Source organism: Mus caroli, unplaced genomic scaffold (assembly GCF_978045245.1).
Source record: "Mus caroli unplaced genomic scaffold, Mus_caroli_1 scaffold_7, whole genome shotgun sequence".
Taxonomy (NCBI): domain Eukaryota; kingdom Metazoa; phylum Chordata; class Mammalia; order Rodentia; family Muridae; genus Mus; species Mus caroli.
This window is the reverse complement of record NW_028227262.1, coordinates 28,249,274-28,273,508: the sequence shown is the minus strand read 5'-3', so window position 1 is coordinate 28,273,508 and position 24,235 is coordinate 28,249,274. Positions and strand designations below refer to the sequence as shown.

The window sequence follows — 24,235 nt, the reverse complement described above, 5'->3', positions numbered from 1 at the left end:
TTCAGGAATTCAAAGAAGGGGCCAGGGAATAATTTCTTAGCTGTTTCTAGGAGAGTACAGTAGTTGGTCTTCCTCGTGACGCACACTCCACTCTCCCTTCAGAACTGCTCAAGAGAAAGGACACTTGCTTTCCTGCTTATGCCTCCCATCCTCAGGGACAGCCTGCCTGCAGTGCCCTCTCAGTGAGGCTGGGATGGGGAATAAACATCCATTTTCTTTACCTCAGTGCAGATGGCTCAGTGTCAGGGCCCCCATGGTATTGACTGGGACCTGCTATAACCAAATTACAGTCAAGGTTCTCCATCTGCCCAGCCAGACTCCCCTTGTTTCCTCAGAGGCAGATTTTTCCCAGCAAATATCCTGGAAGAAAATCCCATAGTGCAGTTTGTTTCCCAAGGCACCCAACCTAACACAGCTAAGGTCAGGAACAGTCCAAGGAAGCAAACTCAACAGGGATTTCTCAGAGCTAACGACACAGATGATTTACAGAACATCCTGTTCCTAAGAGCAGGACAGGGGAGGAATTAATGGGTTTTGGTTAAACAATTACAATAATCAAAAAGGAAAAGAGGTGGCCACCCTCCTCTAAAACAAACAAAAACCGTAAAGATGACCCCACAATCTGTGCCAGTAAGAGGACTCAGTGAATTAACGTGTACACTGAACAAACTTGGTACCGGTTCATTCCCAGAAACCCATGGTAGAAGAAAAAAATTGATTCCTAAAAGTTGTCTTCTGACTTCATAATACACCACGGCACAAATGTCCCTGCTTGCATGTTCTCTTACTCTCTCTCAGACACACGCATACACTCATGCACACCACAGTAATAAGCAAGATTAAAATTAAAATAAAAAAAAAAAATCACACTGGGCATGGTAGTTCATGCCTTTAACCCCAGTCCTTGGAAGGCAGATTTCTCTCTGTGAGTTGGAAGCCTGATCTCCATTGCAAGTTTTAGGCCAATCCGGCCTACATAAAAAAACAAACAAAACAAACTATACCTTCTTTCTAATTTTCCAGGCGATAATCTGAAGAAGAGCCTGATCTCCCAGGACAAGACCCTGTTTTTCCACAAGTATTTCAAGGCCTGCAGGGTACAGGGCCTCAGGAGATGCTGTTACCTAGTAACCTGAAGCACCATCATGGCACCAGGTGTATGGGGACCATCCTAGTAATCAAATTTTGGCCCAGATCTAATTCACAGTGAGTCCACTAGATTTTCAGACTCATTTCCCCAGTTTCCAATGTCTAATTAGGAGGTACACACTTGGTAGTTGGCACAACTTCCAAATTAGGGAATTGGGGTTTTTGGGTGGTTGGTTTTGTTTTGTTTTGTTTTTCTTTGGAGGTAAGCCAATGGGAAACGTCTCAAACTAGCTTTCCCTACTTGGTCAAGACAGACAAAGGATAAAAGATCCTGGAGGAAGTGCACACCAATTCTTTCTTTCATTCATTACTCTGACCTAAACAAAAGCAAGTGGTGGACTCTGGACAAGTCCAAAGACAGCTCCAGTGCCAGGTGAGTCTTTGCTAGAGCAGATTAATTGGGTCTCAGGTACATGGACTAATGAGACAAATGCCTTAGGTTCCATCCCCCCAAAGAAGAAAGCAGTTCATGTGCACGAGATAGACATGAGCATGCTTCAAAAGTCCTTCCTGGGCTGGAGAGATGGCTCAGTGGTTAAGAGCACCGACTGCTCTTCCAGAGGTCCTGAGTTCAATTCCCAGCATCCACATGGTGACTCACATCCATCTGTAATGGAATCTGATGCCCTCTTCCGGTGTGTCTGAAGACAGCGGCAGTGTACTCATAGAAATAAAATAAATCTTTAAAAAAAAAAAAAAAAAAAAGTCCTTCCCTAGGTGGCAATTCTTTTTTTTTTTTTTTTTTGGTTTTTCAAGACAGGGTTTCTCTGTATAGCCCTGGCTATCCTGGAACTCACTTTGTAGACCAGGCTGGCCTCGAACTCAGAAACCCACCTGCCTCTGCCTCCTGAGTGCTGGGATTAAAGGTGTGTGTCACCACGCCCGGCGGTGGTGGCAATTCTTTAACTTTTGAGCAGATAGTAAATTTGCTATCCACGATATACTCGATTGTTTCACATGGACAGAACACAGGAAATATTTTAGGGCATGCTAGGACATTCTCTCCAAAGCACAAGACAACCAGACATAATGGCACACTTGTGATCCCAGCACTGGGGAAACTGAGAAAAGAAGATGAAGAATTGTAGAGCAGCCTTGGCTAAGCCCTGCAAACAAACAAACAAAACCAAAAAAACAGCCAGAAAATGCCTCAGTGGGATAAGAAAAGGTGACTTCAGCTGTGCTGAGGAGGTAGGAAAGGAAGGACACTGGAGAGCTTGTTTAGCAGAACTGGGGTGCTTCAGGCTCAGCGAAAAACCCTGCCTCAAAAGCAAGAGGAGGCTGGAGAAAGGGCTCCGTGGTTACGAGCACTGACTGTTCCTGCATGCACCCCAGGTTTGAGTCTCTGCACCCATTCAGCAGCTCACAACCACCTGTGACTCTAGACCCAGGGGATCCAATGCCCTCTTCTGACTTCTGCTGTGTGTGTGTGTGTGTATATGTGTGTCCCCACACACACTCGCACGTGCATATCTGTACATGGAGGCAATCAGGCAAAACATTCATTCACACAAAATTAGTATTGGGCTGGGTGTGATTCTTTTTCTGTTTTGTTTTGTTCTGAGACATGGTTTCATGTGTGTCCCTAGATGTCTTAGAACTCACTTTGTAGTCCAGGCTGTTTAGAACTACCTTCCAAGAGTTGGAATTAAAGGTGTGTGCCACCATTTTTTAAATTAATTTATTTGTTTTGGTTTTAAAATAAATATATGGCTTTAAATATGATGGAGGACACCTGATGTCAGCCACTAAAATGCAGACTCATACATGTATGTGTGTACATACACACATACACATGCTGAACACAGTGGAGCATGTATTTAGTCCTAGTGACTGGGAGACAGAGGCTGGCAGGACAGTCACAGGCACGTGATTAAAGGGGAAAGAGTCCTCCTGCATCTGCTTCCTGCATGCTGGGATGTATGTGTGTGTGCATGGCCACCGACTGGCAATAAGGAAACATTTAAAAGCATCAAAAATAAAACAAGGGTCTGGAGAGATGGCTCAGAGGTTAAGAGCACTGACTGTGCTCCCAGAGGTCCTGAGTTCAATTCCCAGCAACCACATGGTGGCTCACAACCATCTGTAATGGGATCTGATGCCTTCTGGTATGTCTGAAGAGAGTGACAGTGTACTCACATATATTAAATAAATAAATAGATAGATAGATAAATAAATGTTAAAAATAAAAAACAAAAAACAAAACTAAACCAACACAAGGGCCAGGCATGGTGGCTCACGACTGTAATCCTAGCATTCAGAAGGCTGAGGCACGAGAAGTACAAGGTAGAGGATAGCCTAAGCCACACAGTCAGCTCCAGGCTAGCCTGGGTCATAGAACAAGATCTTGCTTCATTCAGTAAGCAAACAAAATGAACAAAACTACACCAAAAGAAAAAATAGCAAAGAACTTGAATTTACATTTTTGCAACATCATATAAACGGGTAAAAAATAGTCAAAAAGGTGCTTAAGCCAGGTTGTGGGGCATGGTTTTAATCCCAGCTCCTCAGAGGCAGAGATAGGTGGATCTTTGAGTTCCACGTCAGACTGGGTCTACAGAATGAGTTCCAGAAAACAGGGCACAGGACACAGGACACAGAGAAACCCTGTCACAAACAACAACAAAAATAATACAAACACAAACAAGCCATGACCTGGGAGGGAACACAGAAGGTACTGTTTAATGGTCAGCATTTCAGTGTGGGGAAAGGAAAACGTTGCAGAGGTTGTACCACAATGTAAATGTATTTACTTCTACCAAGCACTTAGAAATAGTTCAGATGGGCTAGGCTGATGGAGGGAAGCCTATAAACTCTGAAGGATGAGGCAGGAGGCTTCCGAGGTGCAAGTCTGGGTTATACAGAATTCAAAGATATTCTGTACAACTTGGTGAGGCCTTGGCCCAAAATTTTAAAAAATGATCTACGGATATAGCTCCTTAGTAGAGAACCTGTCTAGTGTGCATGAGGCCCCAGGCTCAATTCTGAATATTAAAACAAAACACACAATAACCACCAAAGAAAACAAACAAAAAGGTTAAAATAGTGAAGTGTCTCTCGGCTCCAAAAGTACATCTCGCCCAAATATCCATCTGTTCATGACATTCTCTCCCACTAGCCAATCCCTTCATCAAGAACTATGGAAGCTGGTGAGGTGTCATGAGGGAGAAAACCAAGTGCACAGCTGTCCTCTGACCTCCACATGCTGCTGCTGCAAGTGTGCACCCCACAGACGTCACACACACAATATGACAAAGAAAATAAGGGTTTTGAAAAAACTCCAAGTTTATGACTTCTTCAGAAGAACAAACTACACCTAACAATTGGTCAATATCAAGACACAAAAGTCAGAATCCTTTGCCTGTAAAAGACCACCCTAAACTGAGTGGAGGTGTCACACCTTTAGCCCCAGCACCACAGAAGCAGAGGCGGAGGCAGGCAGATCTCTGAGTTCAAGGTCATGCTGGTCTACAGAGCTACTTCCAGGATAGTCAAGACTACATACTGAAACCTTGTTTTGAAAAAAAAAACAAACAAAACACAAAAAGGAAAGACCACTCTAATCCTACAGCTTGGTATGGGGTTGGCCTTTAACCATTCTACTATAGTTCTAACATTCTCTGCGGTAATATCTGCCAAAAACATCTGCTCAGAGGTATTTTTTAGTAAGAACCTCCCTAGCAACTGTCTTACAGGTAATCTCTATCCAAGTTTGTTTCCTGAGGACACAACTAAAGAGAATGACTCTAGTTACATTTCATCATTTAAGTGTGACTCGAGAGTTTTCATACTGGGCTCCAGCGGTTAAGAGCACCGACTGCTCTTCTAGAGGTCCTGAGTTCAATTCCCAGCAACCACATGGTGGCTCACAACCATCTATAATAAGATCTGATGCCCTCTTCTGGTGTGTCTGAAGACAGCTACAGTGAACTCATATAAATAAATTAAAAAAAAAAAAAAAGAAAAGAAAAGAAAAAGTTTTCATTCTAACATTTCCTGTTTGTTCAGTACCTGTTCTTTTAATATTTTTATAATTCTTGTATACATGTGTGACTCTGTGTGCATATTTACAATGTCCTCAGAGGCTAGATCATGACACTGGATTCCCTGGAGCTGGAGTTGAAGGTGGGTATGAGCTGTGCAACATGGGTGCTGGGAACCGGACCCTTGCAGTACTTACTCTAAACCACTGAGCCAGTACCTGATTCTTAGTCGGTCATTTTCTGAGTAGAGTCGTAAAACATGTTCCCTTTCCTGGAAGAGGCAGACCTGCAGATCACTCAGAGCTTTCTGCAATTCTGCAATCTCTTCCTCCCTCTGCTGCAAGTCCCACTCAAGTTTATGCTGGAAAAAAAAAATAGAGTAGTTGAAAACATATTAGGTCTCAAAGGAAACCTCTTAGTGGATATGGAGGAGTCAGTTCATGTTGAAGAATATTTGATCATGCTGTGAATACCAAGATTGTGTTATTTACTGATAACAAAAACAAAAATAAAAACAAAACTGTTCCTAGTTGTGGTGTGGCTCAGCCCTTAGCACATACTTTTATTCCCAAAAAGTGAAGGTAAAGTTAGTTTGTAGAAGGAAGCAGCCAGGGGGCTGGCAAGACGGCTTAGCAGGTAAGAGCATTGACTGCTCTTCTAAAAGTCCTAAGTTCAAATCCCAGCAACCACATGGTGGCTCACAACCACCCGTAATGAAATCTGACACCCTCTTCTGGTGCATCTGAAGTCAGCTACAGTGTATTTATATATAATAATAAATAAATCTTAGAAGAAGAAGAAGAAGAAGAAGAAGAAGAAGAAGAAGAAGAAGAAGAAGAAGAAGAAGAAGAAGAAGAAGAAGAAGAAGAAGAAGCAGCAGCAGTCACTGCTGCCGTGTTTGAAAGTGATATCTGATTGAATGGCAGACAAAGTAACAGATCAGAGATGAATCAGAAAAATATGTGACAGAATAGGATGTGCTGAAATCTCATGAGGAGAAAGGGGAAGGGAAGCCGTTTAAGGAGCAGTGAAGCAAAGGAGAGGAAGCAGTTTAGTTTTGTTTTGTTTTTAATTATGTATTTTCCTCAATTACATTTCCAATGCTATTCCAAAAGTCCCCCATACCCTCCCCCACCCCAGAGGAAGCAGTTTTACTGGAGAATTTTACAGAGACAGGTTGCAGAGATAACAAGCTAGACACAGATGAAGACAGAATGCGCCAGAGAATGAAAAGGAACTAGAAAATTAGAACAGATTGCCAGAGTTAGTCTGAGGTCAAGCAGAGCAATTAAGGAGAGGCAGAGAGAGAAAAGACAGATTGAATCAGTCATCTTGGAGAGGAGTTTGAGATAGAACAGCTAAGTTGAATCAGCCAACTGGAGATCAGAAAGAACTAGAAAAGGTGAGCTTATTCAGCAGCAAGTCTCAGAGGCTGGAAACATTCTAGGCCTAGATTAGATTATACAGAGACTAGACACTTCCAGGCCTGGCCTAAGTTAGCAGAAGGAAGCAGTAAGCCTCCAAGACGACAAGTAATACAGGAGACTAAGTGATACTTTTACCGGCTTGTGTAAGAACATACCTGATAGTTTCACCAACAGAGAATTCAAGTGACAGTATTAGGTGTGCACACATTTGAGCTAAAAAGCAAAAGGATGAGATGGGGGTGTAGCTCAGCGATAGAGCAGCAGGTAAGCAGGCTTCACCCTGGGTTCGCTATCTACCACTAAAAAAAAGGAAGAAGGGAGGAAAGGAAGGCAAAATGGAAAGACAAGATACAGGACTCGTGTGATTGGTAATTCTAACATTAATGACTAAGCCCTTAAGTTTCCTTTCACAGTCAACAGCATCAGCATCGAGAATGCCACATGCCTCCCCTGTTCTCTTTCTCTGTGTGTGCGCGCCCACAGGTGCGTGTGTGACCCAGAAGTTAATTCTGGGTGCCTTCCTCCATTGCTTCTCCAACTTTTTGTTTGAGACAGGTCTCTCCTTAAACTGAGAGCTCAGCATCAGCAGTCCATCAAGGCCTGGGCAGTGAGCTCCCGGATCCATGGGAATTCTCTCTCTCTCTCTCTCTCTCTCTCTCACCTGCTCTTCGCAACCTTCTCTGTAGAGCTCTAGCTTCTTCAGCAGGTCTTCATTCTCAGACTCACAGTTTGCCATCTTCTTCTGGTAGTACTTCAGAAGCTCCTGAGAAGGGCACAGGACAGCCAGGCGATCCTCGACTGAAGGCAGGGGTGTTGACTCCATTGAGTCTGCCATTTTCTTCCACCTGTTGGTATCATCAGAGCCAGAGCCAGCACCACGTTTAGAGGCAAACGATATTCTATGTGAAATTAGACAGCATATAATAAATCCTCTGAACACTTGTAAAACATAAACTTTTTAAATAAAAGGGGTGTTATGGGTGTTTTGTTTTGATATAGAGTCTTTCTATGTAGCCCTGGTTGGTCTAGACCTGGATGTATAGACCAGGTTGGCTTTGAACTCACAAAGATGGACCTGTCTCTATCTTCCAAATGCTGGGATCACAGCCATCAGTCACCATATCTAGTGGTGTTAAGAGTTCATATGCAGCTGGGCATGGTGGCACACGCCTTTAATCCCAGCACTTGGGAGGCAGAGGCAGGCGGATTTCTGAGTTCGAGGCCAGCCTGGTCTACAAAGTGAGTTCCAGGACAGCCAGGGCTATACAGAGAAACCCTGTCTCAAAAAACAAAAAACAAAACAAAACAAACAAACAAAAAAAGAGTTCATATGCATTGAAAGTTTGAGCCAACTAGTTAGTAAAAATTTTTATGAAGTGTTTTCTAAGTATTAATGACTTAAAACCATATCTAAAATAAACACCAGAGATTGAAAATAACATTTAAAAACAATATAAATGGATACTACACAGTACTGTTGCAGGATCTTTAATCACACTGTGAACCCTGAGACTATGCTATTTACTGGAAAAACCTGTTTTTAGTTGTGGTATGGTTCAGTCTTATCATACCTTTAATCCAAGAGCCTTTTGCTTCAATATTGTACACAGGATTAAGTAAAGTCAACCATAGGGCAAGACGCAGAGCAAGCAACCAGTAGACAGAGTGTGAATTTAGGATTGTTAAGAAAAATCAAGAGCCGGGCAGTGGTGGCAAGTGTCTTTAATTCCAGCACTTGGGAGGCAGAGGCAGCCAGATTTCTGAGTTCGAGGCCAGCATGGTCTACAAAGTGAGTTCCAGGACAGCCAGGGCTATACAGAGAAACCCTATCTCGAAAAACCAAAAAAAAAAAAAGTATCCCTGTACTCAGGAGGTGAAGGAGAGTCAGAAATCCAAGGCCACCCTTGGCTACACTGAGTTCCAGGCCAACCTAGAACACAAAAGAAAAAGAGGAATGACTAGAAATGTTTAGTTTCTTTGTTCTTAATAGTCAAGAGACTTGGGGGCTGGAGAGATGGCTCAGCGGTAAGACCTCTGCTTTTCCAGAGGTCCTGAGTTCAATTCCAACCAACCACATGGTGGCTCACAACCATGGTAGGATCTGATGCCTTCTTCTGGCATACAGGTGTCCTCCAATAATACACCATTAAAAAGTAATAAATAATAAGCAAGAGACTTAAGCTAAGACAGTAAGAGCTAGAAAACCAACAGTAAGCTGTGGTGGTAGTGCACACCTTTATCTCAAAGGCAGAGGCAGGTATCTGAGTTCAAGGCTAACCTGGTCTATGTTTAGCAAGTTCTAGGCAAGCCAGGGCTACATATAATCATATAATGTGACTGCCTTTTGTTTTTGGATTTTTTTTGTTTTTTTTTTTTTTTTTTGGTTTTCCGAGACAGGGTTTCTCTGTGTAGCCCTGGCTGTCCTGGAGCTCACTCTGTAGACCAGGCTGGCCTTGAACTCAGAAATCTGCCTGCCTCCCAAGTGCGTCACCACTGCCTGGCTTTAATGTGACTGCCTTAAAGGAAAACCAAACACCAAGTACCACCCCCCCTTAAAGAAGAACCAATCAAATAAAAAATTTTACAAAAAGAACAGTGCAAAAGTCCTCCTATGAAAACCAATCCATTTTGGCATTCTAGATTTTACAATATATGGGGCTAGAGAAACGGCTCAGCAGTTAAGAGCACTGGCTGTTCTTCCAGAGGACCCAGGTTTAATTCCCAGTACCCACATGGCAGCTCATAACCATCATCTGTAATTCCAGTTCCAGGGGATCCAATCAATTGTGCGAAAGGTGCACAAACACATATGCAGACAAAATATCTGTGCACATAAATAAATCATAGCAGAGCAAAATAGACATTAGAGTGCAGAAACTTTGCACAAGATTGCCAGTTACAGCTAATGAATGTGGATAATATACATGTCCCTCTCTAAGTAAGCCAAGTGCATGCAATAAGCTACCAGCTGGAGTGTAGCGCATCAGCAGAGCAGAAACCTAACACTTCCTCAGCTATTGACAGCTTTTAGGGACTGGACCTGCAGCTCCAGAGCAGAACACATGCTTGGCACACATAAGGCCAACACCCCAGCACAACACATCCCTAGCACCGGACACAAAAGCCCATGACAGAAATAAGATCTTATCTTCAAAGAGTGAAAAAGAGGCCAATAAATATGAGAGCAACTTGAACTCAAAAGCTGTCTCGGAGGTTGGGAGCACTGCTGCTCTTCCAGAGGACCTGGGCTCTATTCTCATCACTTCATGGCAGCTCACAAGTGTCTGTAACTCCAGTTTCAAAGGATCCAACACCCTCACACACACATACATGCAAGCAAAAATCAAAATAAATAAGTTATTAAAAAATAAGAGTAAGCCGGGCATGGTGGCACGCGCCTTTAATCCCAGCACTCGGGAGGCAGAGGCAGGCAGATTTCTGAGTTTGAGGACAGCCTGGTCTACAGAGTGAGTTCCAGGACAGCCAGGGCTACACAGAGAAACCCTGTCTCGAAAAACCAAAAAAAAAAAAAAAGAGTAATTCTTACACTCTGTAGGAGGGGAGCTATGGCTGGGAGGGATGAAGGCTGTGTGGCAAATCCATCTCTTATCTACATATTGGTTACTCCCTATGACCCAAGACCTACCATCACTGGGACTCCTCCATTCACATGAAAGAGTTCTGGTAGTTCCAAAGAGAGGTCATGTTTGTTTGTTTGTTTTGTTTTGTTTGAAACAGAGTCTCTTATGTAGCTCTTGCTGTCCTAGAATTCAATACACTGACCAGACTGGCCTCAAACTTAGAGATCCACCTGTCTTTGCCTTCTGGGATTAAAGATGCTTGCCATCACCATTGGTAAGCTGTTTTAAGATCTAGATTCTGACCGGGCGTGGTGGCACACGCCTTTAATCCCAGCACTTGGGAGGCAGAGGCAGGCGGATTTCTGAGTTCGAGGCCAGCCTGGTCTACAAAGTGAGTGCCAGGACAGCCAGGGTTACACAGAGAAACCCTGTCTCGAAAAACCAAAAAAAAAAAAAAAAAAAAAAAGATCTAGATTCTGAGCCAGGTGGTGGTGGCACAAACCTTTAATTCCAGCACTCCTGGGGCAGAGGCAAGTAGATGGATCTCTTGAGGCCATCCTGGTCTATAGAGTGAGTTCCAGAACTGTCAGGGCTGCACAGAGAAAATGTCTTAAAAAACCCAAAACTAAAACACACACACACACACCCCACTCTCACAAAAACAGAGAATAAAACACTCTCACAATAAACACTCTCTCAATAAAAACAGAGAATTGAGATTTAGAAAAGTATGCTGCCCCTGTACCGACTGGATAAAACCTACAGAAGTATACAGAAGTATATTAACAACTCATAAGTAAGCAAATATCTTACTTTCTGCAGATGGGTGTCTGTGTCGGAGTGAAGTTCATGCTGTCTTATCCACACCTATCAATCAAATACACAAAATCACAGTGAGGGCCAGGAAGAAGGGAAATAAGTAAATATAGGCTATAGAGCACAGTGCCCTCTGTTACCATATTTGACTCCTGTGGAGAGTGTGGCATTCAGACCAACACTGGGTGTTTTCACAACCGCTTATCCAACTTGTAGTACAGAAAAAAAAAAAACTGGGGGGAATTTATCTTATTTTTATGCATATGAAGCAAACATTTACCACTAAGCTATAGCCCTAAATGGTTTTTTATTTTTTTATTTTTTTTTGGTTTTGTGTTTTTCTGAGACTGGGTTTCTCTGTGTAGCCTTGACTGTCCTGGAACTCACTCTGTAAACCAGGCTGGCCTCAGAACCACCACATCCCAGCTGTTTGTTTGTTCGTTTGTTTTTGACAAGGTTTTGTGTAACTTATGGCCTTAAGCACCCTATGTATCTAAGAATGACCTAAACCTGTGATCCTTCTGCCTCCAACTCTAGAATGCATGTGCCACCATACATAATATATGTAATTCTTTGGATCAACTTCAGTGTTTTGTGTATACTGAGAAAAATATTACACTATACCCCCACCCATACCCTAACAGGACGTAGTCTAGACTGGCACTGAACTTCCAATCTTCCTGCCTCCAACTTCCTGCCTCCAACTTCAAGGCACCATGCATAGAGGTATGTCCTAGTACCACACCTAGTACACTCAAGCTCACTCAATCTGTTTGTTACAGGATCTTGCTATGTAGCCTAGGCTTGCCTGGAACCGGCCAGTCTTAGCCTGCCTACACCTGAACTCACATCACTTAGGCTGACATTACTATACCCAGCCAGTTTCTAATCAGTCAAACGGGCTGCAGAGACGGCTTAGCAAGCCTGCCAACCTAAGTACAATCCGTGGGTGGGTGTGTGTGTGTGTGTGTGTGTGTGTGTGTGTGTGTGGAACCTAGCCGGGCGTGGTGGCGCACAACTTTAATCCCAGAACTTGGGAGGCAGAGGCAGGCAGATTTCTGAGTTCGAGGCCAGCCTGGTCTACAAAGTGAGTTCCAGAACAACCAGGGCTATACAGAGAAACCCTGTCTCGAAAAAACAAAACAAACAAACAAAAACCCCACAAAGTTGTCCTCTGACCTCTACATACTCACACATAAACACAATAATTTAAAAAAACTTTTAAAAATAAGCAATATAGTCCATGGGAATTAAGGTAGACTGTCATGCCAAATTTAGAATGAACAGAGAGTCAAAAGTACTTTATTTGACTTGCTTTTTCTACTTTTTATCTTTGACAAAGATTACCCAGGATATGTGAGGCCCGGGGTTCTAATCCTCTAGCACCAGGAAAACAAAACAAAAATTAAAAGATAGCAGAAGAAAAAAATTCTGTATGATTATAATTTCCATCTCAACTGACAACATGTAACTGAGGAGGAAAGATCATCTTGGTTTTCTAAGAGTATGTGTGTGTATTTGAGTGTGTGTGTGTGTGGGGGGGGTGTATGTATGTCGGCATGTATGTACATCTAAAGGGTCAGCTTTCTCTTCCTACTCCCTGGTATCTCTAGGAGGGTCAGCCTCAAATTGTCACCTCAACCTGCCGAGCCCTCTTATACTGTTTTTATACTGTTGGCTCTAGTAATTTTTAAAAATATGATTATTTTATGTGTATGGGTGTTTTCCCTGCATATGTGTCTGCACTAGATGTATGTTTATTGTGAGCTGCCATGTGGGTGCTGGGAATCAAATCCAGGTCCCTTGCAAGAGCTGCCTGTGTTCTTAAGCACCTGAACCATCTCTCTAGCCCCTGTCTAATGATTTAAGAGAAAGGTTAGGCTACTCTTTTCTTTTCTTTTTTTTTTGGTTTTTCGAGACAGGGTTTTTCTGTATAGCCCTGGCTGTCCTGGAACTCACTTTGTAGACCAGGCTGGCCTCGAACTCAGAAATCCGCCTGCCTCTGCCTCCCGAGTGCTGGGATTAAAGGCGTGCGCCACCACGCCCGGCTCAGGCTACTCTTTTCTTGAGTCTCATATCCAGCCTGAGTTCCAGGACAACCAGCATTATATAGTGATAGATACCTTGTTCCAAAAAAACCAAATCAAACAAAAAACAAAACAAAACAAAACAACAACAACAACAAAATCACAAGCTGACCAGTGGCTACTTACAGACACAAACATTAAATAAAGCCTAGAATTCAGAACTTTCTATTTTAGAGCCTAACCTCTCTTCCCTGACTTATTTTTATCTCTTTCCCCAGATATATCCTGTTTCTATAAAATGTTTTTTGTTTATTTTTCGACAGGATCTCACTATGGCTGGCTTGGAACTATGTAAACCAGGCTGGTCTAGAACTTCCAGAGATTGCCTGCCTCTGGCTCCTGAGCACTGGGATTAGAAGCTTATACACCACGCCAGAGGCACATATGTTCTTGGTTCTATGCCTTTGCTCATGAGCTTCCTGGCAGTTTAATTATAACTCCTCCCACAACTCTAGTAAATTCACTTAATCAAGTGTATCCTGCATGTAAAATTCATCTTGAATACTATTTCCATCATCTCTTTCTTGAGTTTTTCCACTTAAGACGATCTAGAAAGCCAATTGTAGTGGCTTCTGTCATTAAAAGCTAGCACTGGGAAGATCACCCAACATTGAGGGCAGCCTACGGTACAGAGTTGAGTTCCAGGCAAGCCCGGAACAGAGCAAAGTCTTGTCTCAAATAAACAACAGAAAAACCATAAAAATGATTGTGTACTTGTATTCCCAGCACTCAGAAGACAGAGACAAGAGTATACTGCCAAGAGTTTGAGACTGGTCTGGTACATATAGTGAACTGCAAGCCCACGTGGGCTGCAGAGTAAGATTCCCGAATCAAAAAGCAAAAACGAATAATTTAAAAAATTTTTAAAGTTTTTTTTTCCCCCTTCACTGATAAGTGCCTGTATTTGCAGTTTTACTATAACCTATCTTCCAGGCAGACAGAAGCCATCTTAATCCTACCTTCCAAGGCAGGAATGCCTCTGTTTATATAAAAGGTAATGAATGGGTTTCTGTTTTGTAGGTATAAGAGATCGAATTGAGGGCACAGGCATGCTAAGCAAACACTCTACTATTGGCCACAACTCCGTCCCTAAAAAGTCGTATTTACCCGCATAACCACTTTCTGAAGTATTTTTATTATCCCTTACTTTTCAAACGAGGAAATCGAAACTTCAGCAAGTGGGAGGAAGACGGAGACGGAACTCCGTCCATCTCAGGACCTCTGGATCCTGTTCTTTGGCAAGTTCATACAGTTCTTAACCAGATCTTTGCTCAGTCATTCTTACAGCTCTCCGCGTCCCGGAAACTTCTCTTTTTACAGACAATCTTTCCTTGACTGGCCCTAGGTTTAGTCTCCTGTAGCTCCCTTCCGTACTGATTACTAAGGCTTTTATCCCACCATATTTACTCCCCAAAAAACTTTCACCCTTTCCCTGAAATCCACACTCACCAAGTGCTAACCCCTGGTGTCCAACAACGCAACCGAAAAACAACTCAAATCAACGAGCGTCTACAAAATCCTACCAATCGCTCACGAGCTCAGGCGGCCTTTTAGGTTGCACACCAATAGGACGGTTGTTCACCCAGCAGTATTTCCCATCTTGCCTTGCGCCTCACCGGCAGAGGTTCCTGGGAAGTGTAGTTTCTCTTTTGCACAGAGCATTGCGCAAAGACAGAATGAGTGTGGAGGGGGGAGGTAGGTATCCCTTGGCTGTTAGAACTCATACGTTTTGACAACTCAGTCTAAACTCACTTAACTATTTTCCTTTAATGAAACCTGTTGCATAAATGACAAACATAATCACGAGCAGATAACAAGAACTCCTCCGAGAGTTTAGTACACATTATCATTTGTTTCGAGTGAGCCTTTAGTTTGTTTCAAGTGAACCTAAGAAAAGTTCTACAAATCCTACGGAGTTGTAAAAGCCTGTAATCCCAATACCCGAGAAGGGACGTAAAAAGGATCGGGAGTTTAAGGTCATCCTCGGCCAAATAGCAATTTAGAAGCCTGCGTTACCTAAGGCCCTGACTCAAAAAGACAAAACAGGAAGGCAGAAAGGGGGGGGGGGGGAGGGGAGGGGAGGGGGAGAGGAGAGACAGAGTTTTCTTTTTTTTTTTTTAAACAATTTTAGATTTATTTATTATATGTAAGTACACTGTAGCTGTCTTCAGACACTCCAGAAGAGGGAGTCAGATCTCGTTACGGATGGTTGTGAGCCACCATGTGGTTGCTGGGATTTGAACTCTGGACCTTCGGAAGAGCAGTCGGGTGCTCTTACCCACTGAGCCATCTCACCAGCCCAAGACAGAGTTTTCTATGTCTTAGCTTAGATGTAATTAAAGAGTTAGGGATGGTTGTGAGCCACCATATGGGTGTGAGGAACCAAATCAGGACTCACTATGTATCCAGTTTAGCTTGGATCTTGCTGTGTAGAAGGCTCAGAGATCTTCCTGCATCTACCCTCAAATTCTGGGACTCAGGCATAAGCCCAGTGTATGGGAGGCAGGGGCAGCCAGCCTGGTCTACACAGCAAGTTCTAGGGCAGAACTACACCCTTAAACAAACACAAACAAAACAAACACAAAAACAGAGAGGTATAGCTCATCACCTCTGACTCCAAACACATTTTAATGGTTCTTTGCTTGTTGGCTCAGTCATTGGATACACCCTGGGACTGAACTCAGGCTTCAAGAATCATGGTTATGCCAGGCGTGGTGGCATATGCCTTTAATGCCAGCACTCGGGAGGCAGAGGCAGGCGGATTTCTGAGTTCGAGGCCAGCCTGGTCTACAAAGTGAGTTCCAGGATATCCAGGGCTATACAGAGAAATCCTGTCTCAAAAACAAAAACAAACAAACAAAAACCAAAAAAGGAATCATGGTTACTTAATGGTAAACAAGTATTCTACCACTGAACTATACTTCTCACCCAAGCCTGACTCCAAGAATTTCCCAGGGACTAACCAAAATAGAGTAACAAAGAAGGAAAAACTATAAACTTTCTCCTTATCCTTTCCTATGACATGAATAGGAAAACCAATGTTATTTGAAATATCATATTGAAAAATTGTGTACACTTATCAGTGAGCCACTCAAGTTGACATAGGCATAAAAGCTTCAATGTTCAAGCTTTCCAAATTTTAAAGTAATGCTACTATGCATTGCAGAATTGATCCTTTCTTGTGTAACTTCCTTTTATATATCCTCTTTTGTTGCTGAGACAGGGTTCCCCAACTAGTGTTGGGTTTAGAGGCATGAGCCACCACCCCAGCTCTTTATATATCTTCCTGATGTTTAAATGAGACTGACTAGACATAGCATTTGAATATGTAATCCCTTGACTGGAGACAAGTCCCAGTCTTTTGACCTCCTATTGTGGGTACTAGGTACATACACACCTGCAGACAAAACACTCATAAACATAAAGTAAATCTAAAATTTTAATATTATGGCATAAATTATAGCATAAATACTATTTTTAAAAGCATGATTCACTCCTTCCTATATATTTCCAATTTTTTAGAGGAATCTTATTTTTTTTATTATATATATATATGAGTACATTGTTGCTATCTTCAGACACACCAGAAGAGTGCAGAGTGCATTGGATCCCATTACAGATCCCATTACAGATGGTTGTGAGTCACCATGTGGTTGCTGGGAATTGGACCTCTGGAAGAACAGCCAGTGCTCTTAACTACTGAGCCATGTCTCCAGCCCCACATTTCCAATTTTTAAAAAGGAGGAGTGCCGCAGACCCTCTGGTGTCCCTTTGTCTGGGTGGAATGGGTCTCTAGTTGCACATGGGTAAATTGCAGGGCGGTGGTGGCGCACGCCTTTAATCCCAGCACTTGGGAGGCAGAGGCAGGCAGATTTCTGAGTTCGAGGCCAGCCTGGCCTACAGAGTAAGTTCCAGGACAGCCAGGACTACACAGAGAAATCCTGAGAAAAACAAAGGACATTCTCAATAAAAGTAAATGCTGGTATCAAGGAGAAGGGAAAAATCAGAGGTGAGCAGGGCAGGAGGCAGAGCATCCTTCGGCATGGGTTTGTGGATCTCAGTAGCAATGGACTATACATCTGAGTCACTGGGACACATGGGAAACTGGAGGAAGGTACTGTTTGGAGCCAGGGTTGGTGGCTACATCAGGTAGCAGTCCCAGGGTCTCAGGAAGCCGAGGCAGGAACTCAAGGCCAGCCGGAGCTAAACAGTGCTCTCAAGCCAGGGCAGACAAATACACTTGGAATTTTCTGCTGTTTATTTCCATTTTTCTTATCTTTTTGTGAAGTGGGAAGTTTTGAATCTTACCTCAGGCTCTGACAAGAAATTCCTCACTGTCCATGCCTAAGCCTGATAACTGGGGTAAGCCCAAAATGGGAGAAACGAACTTGAAAAAAATGTTGAATGACATAAAACCGAGGTTCCAATGGGGTCCTGTACAGGGCAGAACTGGAAGGGGAGGAGCACTCTTCCCTCCACGGCACCACAGTGGAAGGTCGGACCCCAGCCTCTACAGCTAGCATTCCTTGAAAGAACTGATCTACTCTCAAAAAGAAGACAAGCAACATAATTCCATCTGTTCATCTGAGTGCAGCATCCTGGGGCGGCCCAGCTGCTGTGTGGTGACGGCTGGCAGTGGAGCAGGACCATGTCCTAGCCTACGCTCTCTCATCAGCTTTAGTGAATGAAACATGTCATCAAACCAGTAGAAAAGACTGGCTGTATATTTAAATAAATAACTTTATTTATGATACTTCAGATTTCATATATGCCCACTATATAACAACCAAAGTCCCTAAAGTCTAGCTGAGGCACAAATGCCAATCAAGGCCCTGAATCAAAGATAATAGAAGTGTCAGGGAAGAGAAGTTCTGTTCTCTCAAGGAGAATTTAACAAATGAACTTCCCTGATTCTTTAAGGTCTATAGAGGGAAATTTAAATTCCTTTTAAGGGCATGCCCAGTCAACAAGCTGATTAACCCATATTTAGAAAAATAAACCCCATAATTAAGAAAAATATATCAAATGCCTTTCATACCAAGCATGTACTAACACTTCAACAGCAGGATGTCAAAAATGTCAGTCAGTCCCAGACTGGGTGTCAGTCTAACCATGAGCAGTAAGTGTATCAAGGTGGCCCAGAGGCACCGTCCCCCACCATAGAATGGTGAAGAGCTCCAATATCCACTCACTGCCCCTGGACAATGTGCTGGAGGACAGACACTCCAGGGTAGGACCAGCAGCCTTCTCTCTTGATGAGCACAGATTTTGGAGTCTTTACACTATCGGCTAGTTCAGTACGACAAGTTACCAATTTACAGCAAATGACTGACTGACAGACACAACAGGAGAGGTTGTGTAGAATCTGAATGTCATCTGTCAAATTGAGCATCAAACTTTTTATACAGAAGAAAATAGGGAAGTTAGGTGACATATCAGCAAGGTACAAATGAGGTTACTGGATGCTTAATGACTCTTACACAAAACAGAGGAATGTAAACACAAAGACTGGCAGGAACTGGGCAATAAAATAACTGAGACAAAGTCAGCCCTGTCTAAGGTCAGCTATAGTCTTAGGAGCCAGGTGTGAGGTCTTTACACTCCTAGGGCAAGGGCTTTCACACCCAAGTCATGGCCCTAATTTGGGAGTTCCGCTCTAGCTAACCATCTCATGAATAATGCAATACTCTAAAACCACAGTCTGTTCTACTTCCTAAACCATTGTAAATTCCTGTATATGGGAGAGACTTGGCTTTTATTCTAAGTGATAGTGTAATACCAGAGGCAATTCTGAATGTCACTGAATAGGCAACATTGAATTCCAAGCCCATGGTCAGCTCAAGGACTTTCTAGGACGTTGGAACACTGGTGAAGGCTTAGCTATGTCAGAATTCAATCTTAAAAGGCACTTATAAGATAATACTAAAAGAGAGCACATGGATCCATACACCAGACTAACTCGGGAATAGGGTATGAGTATACGGGTTAATGAGAACGATAACGCTCCAGGAGGTGAGTTTCCGTGAAACTCTTTGCTTCGTGAGCGCTTCCAGGCCTCTTGGCCTGCCAAGAAGACTTCACTGGGGTGTGCATGGCAGAGGAGGAACAGGAGGAGGAGTAATCTTAAACTCACTATGTATTCCAGGCTGGTATTAAACCCTTGATTCTCATGTCTTGTTGTTCTGCTGGAATTATGGGATATCTGCCATGCTAAGTTTGTTAGCTTTAATTACTACTATATGAAAAATATAAATATACAAATACATAATCTATGTAAGTAAAAGTTTTTGGCTCTTTCAGTACTTTTAAAATGTATACGTTATTTTGACTTGAGACAAGATTTCATGTAACCCAAGCTGATCTTGAACTTAGTAAGTAGCAGAGGATGACCTTGAATGCCAGACTACCAGGTATGGCTAAACTACAGTGAGGTCATACTACCAGCTATAGCTATCCTACAGTGAGATCTTTAAAAATATATACATGAGGGGGGTTAGTGAGATGGCTCAGTGGGTAAGAGCACTGACTGTTCTTCTGAAGATCCTGAGTTCAAATCCCAGCACCCACATGATGGCCCACAACCATCTGTAATGAGATCTGATGCCCTCTTCTGGTGTGTCTAAAGACAGAGTGTATATACAATAATAAATAAACCTTTAAAAATGTACACGTGTGTATATGCTGCATATGTATGTGCCCTCATAAGTTTAAAGAGAGCATTAGATCTCCTGGAGCTCTGGTTATAGACAGATGGGAACCACTCATCTTGGCTGATGTGATCTGAACTCAGGTCTTCTGCAAGAGCAGCAAATGCTACTGGCTGGTGAGGGGATAGAGCCATTTCTCTATCCCCTACAAAGGTCTTTTTGTTACCGTCCTATGTAGCCTGCTGTCCTGGAACTCACTCTGTAGACTAGGCTGTCCATGAACTCAGACATCTGCCTGCCTCTGCCAAGTGCTAATATATTAAAGACCTCCACCAGCCAGCTACAATGGGCTGTTAACAAAATGTTTGAGGACTAACCAGGTATAGAAACTAAGGAAGGAGAATTCAGTTCAAAGATAGCACACCAGGCAACTTAGTGAGACCCTGTATCAAAACTAAGTTTAAAACAAAGGATAAGGGGCCGCTGAGATGGTTTAGCCAAGGAAGGCACTTGCTGACAAGTCTGATGGCTTCGGTCAGCTCCTGAAACCCACACGGTGAAGGTGAGAACTCACCATGTGGGTTCCAGCAGGTCCCGTGATTTCCACATGTGCTCTGTGCCACAGAGCTCTAAGCAATAAAAATATTTTATGTAGACCCAATATTTTTAGCAGCTTCGTGGCAGAGGACTTACCTGTGAAGCCCTGGGTTCAATCCCTAGTACTGCAAAATCAAACAACCCCACTACCGTTGAAATTAAAAGCCATTTCTTTAGAAATTCTGTTTTTTCTTTTTTTAACATTTTTCACTCAATAAGATTTGCCCACTCCTGTTACTCTGATGTGAGGCTTTATAATATTAAAAAAATATTAAAAAATAAACTGTATATACTTGCAGTTCCAGACACTGGGGAGGCTGATACAGGAAGATCATTAGCATCCAGCACAATAATAGCCTGGATGAGACAGAGAGACCCTGGCTCAAAAGTAAAATGAAATACATCAGAGGCCATATTTCATAGTCTTGCCAAATAATTACCAGACTTAAATACTAATTTCATTCTACTCTAACACTGGTAAGTTACAGATAAATATGTGGTACTTGGAATGTATTTTCCTCAATTTACTTGAAATAAACTCATTTTTCTTTAAAAGTTGCTTCTTTTGTTGCCTTTTTTTTTTTTTTTAATCCCAGGGCAGCCTTGACACAGACAGCTGAGGATGATCTTGGAGTTGTGAGCCTTCAGGCTCCATCCCCAGCCAAATAACAATATATTTTGATTGCGTATGTAATGAAAGAACTTTTGATGAGTTTAAAATTTTTAAGTGTACCAGGTAATAGTTGTGCACACCTTTGCTCCTCCTAGCACTTGGGATGTAGAGGCAGGGGTACCTCTGGGAGTCAGAGGCCAGTCTGCTCTACAGAGAGTTCCAGAACAACCAAGGCTCTACAGAGAAACCCTGTCTTGAAAAACAAACACAAAAATTTAAAACAGTCTTTTGAATTTTACTATTTCTCTTTTGATGTGCATAGTTCGGTTTTTTTCCAGATTAAATGCAAAATGACCTAAGTATTGTTATAAAATATTTTAGTAATTGTATATAATTCATCATACCTTCCTGTGTCCATTTTTTCTCTGTATATCACTTTTTTTCCTTTTTTCTTTAAGCAAGAAATGGAGACTAGACTGGAGTTACAGCTCAGGACACATTTACCTAATATGTTCAAGGACTTGGGTTCAATTTCTAGTACAGAAAGTAATTGAACAAACTAGCCTGAGTCCTTTTCCTTGCATTCCTGATCCTGACTAGCAGAATAGAACCTTTATTTATTTAGAGACAGCGTTTTACCTGGTAGCTTCCCCCCCACCCCCGCCTTTGTTTACTTAATGTGTGAATTTGTAGATGAATGTATGTGGACCTGGTGTGAAGGTGAGGTCAGCTTTCAGTTCTCTCCTTTAATCATGGGGTTCCAGGAATTAAACTCAGGATTTCAAGCAAGGGCACTGCGAAGGCAAGTGCCCTTCGCAGCTGAGCCCTTACCCCGTATTCTTGACCGATCTGGAACTCGCAACGTGTACCATGTGGCCTTATGGTGCTTTCTACATCTCCTTCCCCAGAATTGAGTTTACAGTCCTGCGCCACCACACAGGGACTTTCCTTATTTTAGACATGGTCTCCCGTAGCCTAATCAGGCCTCAGATTCATATGCAGCTCGAACTGCCCCTAAAGCATCTACCTTTATCACCATAAAGGCATATGGATGTGGAGGGCACAGGATAACTTTTGGAGCCGGTTCTTGCCTTCAACCTTGTAGAGTCAGGCTTAGACGCATAAAGGAACTGTAGGACCGTATACCAGAAACGTGGCTTTTTTTTTTTTTAAACAGCCATTGCTGATCGGAACTCTATGCGTGCGCAACTATGCCCGGCCTTCCACGTAGAGGTTTCTGACAAGGTGACCAGTTTCATACCAAACTGAAATGAGTTACAAAGCAAGCGTTTTTTCAGGCCCTGCTTACTTCTCAAATACGGTTTCCGGATGGCTGCCAACAGCTAGACTAGCAAGGCCAGGCACTTTATGGTTAGGTTCCCAGTGTCGTGAGAAAAAGCAAGTCGCAGCTGGTTGGTGAAGGCCGGCCCAAGTAATGACAGAATCGGGCTGAAACCCATTGGTCACGGAGAAGCGAGAGACCCGTACGAAGGCGACCGAGCGAAACGAGTTGTACAAGACTAGCATTGGAAAGAAGGAAACGGAGACGCGGAAACTCGGCCAAGGGTTCGTCACTTGTCCAAACCTAGAAACGGTGTTAAAAACAGGTCTCGGAGAACGAACAAACCCAGCCGACCAGCCACGGAGGGGCCCACCTTGCGTTCGTGTCTCTCCCCCCCCCCCCCCCCCCGGGCACAAAGAGGAACCGGAAGCCCCTCACCGGAAGCAGTACCTCTGCTCTCCGAGGCATTACACATTCCTCCGCGCGCCGGAAGCGCGCGTTCCACCTTGCGGGGTAGCTTCTCCCTCGCCTCTCCTCGAGGAGAGGTCGCGGCGCCTTGAGGGGCCGCGCACCCGGGGTGGACGGAGGGCGCAGAACTTTGACAGGCAAGCTGAGAGAAAACACAAAACAAAAATAAAACAAAAAAAAGCTCCGCCGGCCGTCATGGAAGGGAGCGAGAGAAGACCCGACTAGACGTGGCGGCGGTGGGATTTTGTTTCCTGCGGTGGCGGACTGATTTAGCAGCACGTTAACTTCCGGGAGCGTCCTGCCCCTGAGAGGAAAAGCCCTGAAGGAAACAATAACAAACGAGCGGAGGGAGGGCGGCTGGCGCTCCTGTGAGGACTGGTTCTCGTCCTAAGAAGATGCGCTGCGGCCCCAGTGCGGGGACTTGAGAGGGCTTTGGTGCCCGTCAGCCAAGCCTTTCCTCGCTTGTGAACCTCAGGCCCCCCTGGCTTCTTATTTTATTTTATTTTTTGGTGACCATGGCGGCCGTGGGCCCGGGGGGCTACGCGGCGGAGTTCGTGCCGCCGCCCGAGTGCCCGGTCTTTGAGCCCAGTTGGGAGGAGTTCACAGACCCGCTGAGTTTTATCGGGCGCATCCGGCCCTTGGCGGAGAAAACGGGCATCTGCAAAATCCGGCCACCCAAGGTAGCGTTGCCTGAGGGCAGGGACCGGGGGCGTGCTGGGGCGGCGGGACGGTCCTCCTTCTCGCCGTGGCTGTCCTCTTTGGGGGTCTTCCGTGCTCTCCGGGGGCCCTTCCCTCCTCTCTTGGTGTCCCGAGGCCACTTTTGAGGATGTTTTTTGCCCTGGTTTTTGAACGCAGTTTCACGTCCACTTTGACATTTTATTTGATCGCGTGTGTATGTGTGTGAGTGTGAGTGTGCGCTCGCGGAGGGGTCAGAGGACATTTTGTAGGAGTCGATTCTCTTTCTGCGTCGTGGGGGTTGTGGGTCTCCGGGCTCGAACTCAAGATTGTCAGGCTTGGGCCTGACGACTGGGCCATCGCACCGCTTCTCAGGTCCCCCTTCAAAAGACAGAAAGAGGTGTCTCTGGGACCTTTTTCTTCCCAGAACTTATTTGGGCACGGATATTGTAGCGTGGAGTGGAGGTAAGGATAATAAAAGGCTTCAGGCCCTTCCTAAGGAAAGGTGTTTGAAGTGTCCTGTCATCAGCTCACGCACCATTTTTCTGTTTGCGTGTTAAAAAAAACCCCACTAATGTCGACCGTTTCTGTGTCCAAGCCTGCTAATGTTCAGTTTATCAAACCTTTGCAGGCCACTACTCGGGTTTCTTAAATTTAGTAATCCAAACTCAGGTTGTCCTCAGGATGATGTCACTAGACTAGAACCCCCACGCTAATTATTACTGCAACAAGGAGGCACCCTTGAGGAACATAAAGAGCATTAATTTTTTTGTTTTTGTTTTTTTAATGTGGAGGTTTAGAAAGAATTGGCCAATAAATGGGGATGGAAGAAAACGTTGAAATCTCTAGATGTAAGAAATAAGAAAGTAAGGGACAAAGATTCCCAAACTGTACTATAAATAATCAAAGT

At 43.7% G+C, this 24,235-nt stretch overlaps 2 protein-coding genes across 7 annotated transcripts in view; one reads left to right on the top strand and one right to left on the bottom strand.

Annotated features, from left to right (window-relative positions):
• Ccdc77 (coiled-coil domain containing 77) overlaps nt 1–22,870 on the bottom strand; it is a 40,518-nt gene extending 17,648 nt beyond the window's left edge. Inside the window, exons 1-4 of one of the 6 annotated variants that reach the window (XM_085840021.1) lie at nt 22,633–22,870; nt 10,954–11,007; nt 7,221–7,458; nt 5,351–5,493 (exon numbers count right to left, since the gene is read on the bottom strand). In XM_085840021.1, the coding sequence (XP_085696147.1) occupies nt 5,351–5,493; nt 7,221–7,458; nt 10,954–10,991 (419 nt within the window). In that variant the 5' untranslated portion in view covers nt 10,992–11,007; nt 22,633–22,870. The other 5 variants (XM_085840019.1, XM_085840022.1, XM_085840020.1 and 2 more) reach the window with 5 other exon arrangements.
• Kdm5a (lysine demethylase 5A) overlaps nt 22,839–24,235 on the top strand; it is a 73,505-nt gene continuing 72,108 nt past the window's right edge. Inside the window, exon 1 of the mRNA XM_085840018.1 lies at nt 22,839–23,330. Within this exon, the coding sequence (XP_085696144.1) occupies nt 23,166–23,330 (165 nt within the window). The 5' untranslated portion in view covers nt 22,839–23,165. The remainder of the gene's footprint in view (nt 23,331–24,235) is intronic.